This window comes from Bombus impatiens, unplaced genomic scaffold, assembly GCF_000188095.3.
Source record: "Bombus impatiens unplaced genomic scaffold, BIMP_2.2 scf_0815, whole genome shotgun sequence".
NCBI classification, from domain to species: Eukaryota; Metazoa; Arthropoda; class Insecta; order Hymenoptera; family Apidae; genus Bombus; species Bombus impatiens.
Genome location: NT_177234.1, coordinates 304,161 through 310,352, shown reverse-complemented (window position 1 = coordinate 310,352; position 6,192 = coordinate 304,161). Strand labels below are relative to the sequence as shown.

The following is a 6,192-nucleotide window of genomic DNA, read 5'->3' as shown; positions in this document are numbered from 1 at the left end:
CGTCGCATGAAACCCGACGACGTATAAAACGTCGGTGAGCGCGACGATTCAACCCCTAGCATCGCGCCCACCCCCTGCTCACCGAATGGGGGAAGAAAAGCCACCGGGAATCGTCACCCTTTTGTTTTCCTTTTTTTTTTTTTTTTACCTGACAGAGAGGGTAGAAGCTGGGAGAAAGAAAGAGGAGACGGACACGCAATTTGCTCTCGTTGATACTCGTTATTCGATTCTGAATAACGTGTCGATCTCTGTTCGCCAAGCTTTGCTAATGTGGCGGAGTTTCACATTTACCTGTACGTAAAGTTAACTGGGGGAAATTTGAGTTTTTTTGTTGGGAGGGTGGGTGTTGTGTAGGGAAGTTGTAGGAGTTGGGGATTGGAGGTGATTCTGAAAGGATGGTGATGATCTACTATGATGATTTATGATGTAATATATGGAAACTGATTTGACTAAATGGAATAGGTAATGGATTTTAGTTAGCAATAATGTAGTTTTCGTTATATTTCATTTATGTACACTACGGTTTAGAAATGTTCACTCTTTGACGCGATACATTTTTATGATTCAAAAAATATAATAAATTTTTTATGACAATAATCACAGAACGCTATTTTATGAAAAATGGCAATCGACTGATTACTATTATTCTCAGTACTCTAGTTAAGAGAAAGTTTTATGAGAGTGATATGAACAGGTAAAAGGGTATACTATTGTCCGAAAGTATCTGATCACTTGATTATTTATTTTCAAAATTGATCTTAAATTTAATCGTAATATATATTCTCTAGAAAAAGGACATATGAAAAATGCATTTTGGATCATTAATAACTAGATCGCGGATATTTAAAATTCATATTTTTATGAATATAATTAAAAAGGTAAAGATAAAGGCTTAGTAGGAAACATTTTTCTTATTGAATGTTATAGAAAGTATTTCATTTTTTCATTGAAATTCGAACACAGAAGTCTGCTCAGCCTAGCAACTGCCAAAAATTGTATATCCTCGACGTAGTTTTCCCGATCCTCGTGACATAACACCGCGAATTAACGTTTATCAAAACCGCTGTCGTCTCTCTTGGCTAGAAAGAACCGAGAATTTCGCTGCCGGATTAACCCTCTTGACCGAGCGCGAGAACATGGCCAAAGAAACGTAGCGGGGAGTATTTTGCGGATTTAGCGAGGGGGTAGCCAAGAGGAAAGGAAACCGAACGGAGTTCTGGGGACAGGTAAATTCTAAGCCCGGAGGATTCTCTCTCCCTCTCTTCCTCTCTCTCTTTCTTTCTACATCCGTGGGTGCGCGCGCGCTGTGCCGTGAGTGCAGCCCGGTGCTAATTAAAATCAGACCACGTGTCTTTCCGAGCCATGGTCACGAAAAATAAACGGAAAAAGATCTTTTCAACGGTGCCTGGAACCCGTCGTTTCGCCCTCTCTTCACTTCTCCTCTGCACCCTCCGCTGCACCCTTCCTCTGTCTTCTTTCGATCTGAGTTTCCATCCTCGTTGCACCAGCGTTTCTTTCGCCCCTTATCACCAGGCTGCAGCGTGCCCCCATGCCGGCTTAATTATCGTCCAAGTGTTCTTTAAAGAGCGAATTACACGCTCGATGTTTACCGCAAGCTTGAAGCTTTTCATTCGTCCCGTTCCCTTTTCCCATCTTTTTCCAACCATTTCTGTTTCTCTCTGACTCTCTTCCTTCTTTCATCTTTCTCGATCATTCGTCTACTTATACCGTTCTCCGTCCCGTTTATTCGGAATACGACGAAGAAATAAAAACGAGGTCCTCCCGTTTCTTTTATGCTTCGAAGACTTCCCTCCTCTTCGTTCCTCTTCGATAATTTCTCATGCTTCCTCTCTCTCTCTCTTTCTCTGGATCACCAGAGATCACCGATTACGATTCTTCTCTTGCTACGGTTCTTTCTCTACACTCTACGTTTTCTCCTCTTTTTCTTTTTTCTTCTTCGTTCACTTAGAATTTCCCGGAGATTTGGCGTGGTCGAAAACACTCGAGCTATAAGGGAAGGGATGAAAACGAGCTTCTCGAGGACCTCAGTGGAAGGTGGGTGGAACGATCGGCAGGTGAAAAAGCCGGCGATTCCGTTCCACGAGATTTCGTCCCCGCTCGTTTTTCTTCCCCTTTATCGGGGAAATTTCTTGCCGCGTTCTCGCACCGCTTTGAGATACGCGATTTCCTCGGCCCGTTTTCCATCCCGACGTCGATTAACGAGTCGGCCATTGTCACGCCCTTCCAGACCGCTATTCTCTTGATTCTCTTTTACTTTATTTTCATCTTGTCTTCTACTTTTTTCATTTACTTTCTGGATTTGATTTCTTTTAGGAATTCCACCTCTCTGCTCCGTGCCGCGGAAAAACGCAGCGAAACGCGGTTAAAGTACACGCCAAGGGGAAGGAATTTGAAGCTCATTACCGCTCCTCTTTGCTGGATACGTCGCGAGGGGCGACTGGATGCGAGCTGAAATCTTTATAAGCGTGTTCGTTTCTTTCCCTATCTTCGTTTTAACTTGTTCCTCTAGCCTATTTCTCCTCCCTCTGCTTTCTTTGCCTTCATCTTTATCGTTTTCGAGGTTGGTCCTTCGTGATACCGACCGCGCGATAAATTCCTCGTGAATTTATCATAATGCCTTTTAACCGACCGCGACACTTAGCCCGCTTTTGGTACGCCTGGATTTACGACGTACTTGTACGTGACGATTATTCTGCCCGCTGGAAATCGCGCGGTTACACCGAATGTTTGGGTTTCGATATGTCACTTTGATTAACGTTTGCAGCATCGTGTCCTTATTGTGCATCTATACGAATTTGATGGTAGCCATATTTTTAATGATTCAGGGGGATGGATACGCTAAGTCGAAGGTTTTGTTATATCAATTTTTAAAGTCTCTTTTTTTAATAAATAGTTTTATCTTCGTCAATGTATCAGTGTATCATGAGATTTCCCTTTTTCACATATTTATAAATGATAAATATCTTCAGTCCTTTTAGGATCTAGTGAAATATGAAGAATTGGGCATTTTATATGTTATAACCTAACAGATCTGTTTCAGATTCAATAAGAAATTTCTGTTTTCCACGTTATTTGTAAGATTTTTACATTTAAGAAATTATATTTAAGAAATTTGCGTTCTCTGGAAATATTTAGATTACTCGTTTAATAATTCAACAATATCTAAAGTAAAATATATATTATAATACATATTGCATGAAACAAATATCTATATAGGTTTCTTTAATTACATTCATAAAAATATGAAATTCCATGAGTATCCCTAATCTAGCAATAACCATCCATACATTTGCATGTTATATATAAAAGGGTTAATTGTCAATTTCCTAGTTCACGTAACTAATTCCTCCTAAAGCAATCATAAAGCTCCTTTCAACCATATTCCATCATTCCCTACTACCGCCATTTCCACGAACCTCCGAAACAAAACGCATCGTCGATCGCATTTCCCTTCATCGAGGAGATAGAGGAGAGCCCTTTCGGAACGTTTACACGAATCCATCAACAAGCATCGGCGGCTACCGGTTTCGACGACTTCCGGCTGGCATATTTCCATCGGCCCCTGATATCAGCGCGGCAAAGGTAAAGAGAGAAAGACCGGCTGAACGAAAAGCCTTCAATCCCTGGAAGCAACGAATTGTCGTCGTCCCTCATCCCCGCCTTCTCGTACTTTCCACCCTTCAACCATTCGATTTTCCACTATTTCCCGATCGTCCGTTCTTCCCCCTCGTCTCGTCCATTTCCATCACTCTCCTCTGACGTTTATACTTTCGTGAACGGACCCGAGGGCTCCACCGGGACGAGTTAAGAGAAGAGGAGGAGGGGGTGGTCTTGATCGAGGGCGAGCAAAGGCAGAAAAGGCGATACGCGGACGTGAAACGAGGAAAGAGAAAGGAAAAAGGAAGGATAAGACGGGTCGGAAGATGAAGAAGAGAGAGAAGAGGAAAGGACCAGCGAAGCGGGTGGTAACGGCCATCATCGGGGGTGAAGCAACCCTCCACAAGGATCTCTCTTCCTCTCGCTCCCTCTAGCTCTGATATATTGCCTCACCCGCAACCCTCACGTGCCCTAAACCATCCCTTATAGCCGCCATCTTGAAGGACTCCCAGCCACCCCCTTCCACAGTGCCCTTACCATCGCGTTCAACCCCCGCACACCTTCCTCCCCTACATACAGCCACCACCGAACCGCGGCCTGCACTCACCCTGCCCGCCCACGATCGAAAATCCCGTTAGACTTATACGGGCTTAGCCCGTCCATTTTGACGAGGGGGTACGTGCCAACTCTGCGAGCCAGCCACCCTATTTCCTCGCGCCTCTTGCGGAATTCCACGGGGTTTTTTTCCGTCTTGATACACCGAAGCTTTTCCAAATGCCGGCGGACGTGCCTGCTGGCCTTTAGAAGTTTTTACTTTCTCAGGAGCAGGTTGATCTTTTTTTTCTTATTGAGGATGGATAGGTTAACGACTAAGATACGGTGTCAATTAAGATTTTAGATTGTATATTTTTATATATGCATATTGTGATTCGCTTTTATGAAATATAAAATTCTTCCTTAAATTAATTTTCCTCAAATTGAACATTACTTTTTCAGAAATGAAGATCTGAGTACTAAAATTACACAATTCTAAGTTAAAGCTTCCGTTTCAAATTTTTGGATACTATAAAATACGTAATTATTTCAAAATGGCAATATATTTCAACAGTATGTTTCAAATTCAAAATTTGGTAGCTACAACTATTTTGCATGGTACACCAATTTCAAAGGAAATATAAAGCATAAAATTCACCGACATACCCCATCGCACAACTTACAAGACACCTAACATCACTCTTCGTTAAACCCAGACTTAGTTCCTCAACTTCGCCATGCTTCCTCCACCATCAGTTTCTGTAACAAAATCAAGCCTTTAAACTCTCCAAAAATTTCTCTCTAAAGATTGTAGGAATTTTTATTATATTTTATATAGTATATATTTTATTGTATCGTACGTGCAATTAAATATGTACTCGTTAAATAGCAAAATTAATTCATAGACACCAATTCTCTTATTGCATACTAACTTTTAAAAATACAAAAATAAATTCTACCACAATATCCTTACAATTCCCTGATATTCTCAAGTTCTAATAAAATATAAGATCATTCTGAATCTTCCTGTCGATAATTCTATAACCAAATCAAATACCACCCCAAATTAAACCAAGTATTTACGTGCTTATGAACCCTAATGATACACTAGAGATATCAAACCCCCAAGATTCGATCATTTGCAACAAACAATTACCCAAAAATAGCCATTTGCAATAAAAGATCATCGAAACTTAATTACCTGCATATATATAATGAACAATGTTCCAAAAAGGCGCTCGAAAAAAAATCTACCAGTCGACTTTTCGCGTTCGATCAGCCACCAACGAAGACTCACCATTCTTTCCACGTCAGCCCTGCGGAACAAGAATTCGTGGTGTCTCTGTCGCAAAACGAGTAGATGTTTCCGGGTTACTCCGGGAATTCTGCAAGGGCTGGATGTCTGGTAAGGGGTGCCTACGGCCTTATGACCGAACCGAAAGGCAACGAAGGCTGCGAAGGGAACACGAGGCTGCATTTTTCGAAGTACTCGCGTGCCCGCGGGATTCTCAGCCCCTTTTTCGGCGCACCAGTGACGACGGGGTACTTCGCATTCTGCTACATCATCGCAGGATTTGATTATGCAAAGCGGCGGCCCCCTTAGGCCGTTTGCACTTTCCTTCTTCTCTCTTTTTCTTCGTTCTCCTGGCCTCCTACCGCTGAGTCCTGGATCTAAGGTTCTTTTCTCTCCCCGGACACGTAGGCGGCCCATCAAGTCACACTGACTTTCACCGAACCGTCCCGTGGAATTTCACCTGCACAGGATTTTTATCGGGATTATTCCGGCCGTTTATGAAAATTGAAAATGCTCGTTGCAGCGGGATACTCGCCGCGATTATGTACCATCGTGTTTGCACGTCTCTTTTCGTAATTTTTTTGATTTATCTTCTTGTATCTTTCTGTTCTCTTTTTTTTTTGAGAAAGTTATGTAAGAAGTACAGCGTTTATAATATGAAGGTGAAAGGAAGGCGGTTTATTTTTGTTCTTTCATTTACTTTAACAGTGGATAAACATTGAATATTAAGCAGTAGATAATTGGGA

At 41.9% G+C, this 6,192-nt stretch overlaps 1 protein-coding gene across 1 annotated transcript; it reads right to left on the bottom strand.

The window, feature by feature from the left end:
* Positions 1–4,533: 4,533 nt before the first annotated feature.
* On the bottom strand, positions 4,534–5,902 carry LOC112213599. Its single transcript, XM_024370548.2, has 2 exons — positions 5,450–5,902; positions 4,534–4,911 (listed from the first exon to the last, which is right to left on the bottom strand). Exons 1-2 carry the CDS (start codon positions 5,861–5,863, stop codon positions 4,879–4,881), a joined length of 447 nt encoding a protein of 148 aa, XP_024226316.1. The 5' UTR covers positions 5,864–5,902; the 3' UTR covers positions 4,534–4,878.
* Positions 5,903–6,192: the final 290 nt, after the last annotated feature.

Excerpts from the sequence above, each read along its gene's own strand:
- LOC112213599 (XM_024370548.2), bottom strand. The coding sequence starts at position 5,863 with ATGGGCCGCCTACGTGTCCGGGGAGAGAAAAGAACCTTAGATCCAGGA. Across the intron at positions 4,912-5,449 it reads GGGCTGACGTGGAAAGAATG|AAACTGATGGTGGAGGAAGC; the intron begins GTGAGTCTTCGT and ends ATTTTGTTACAG.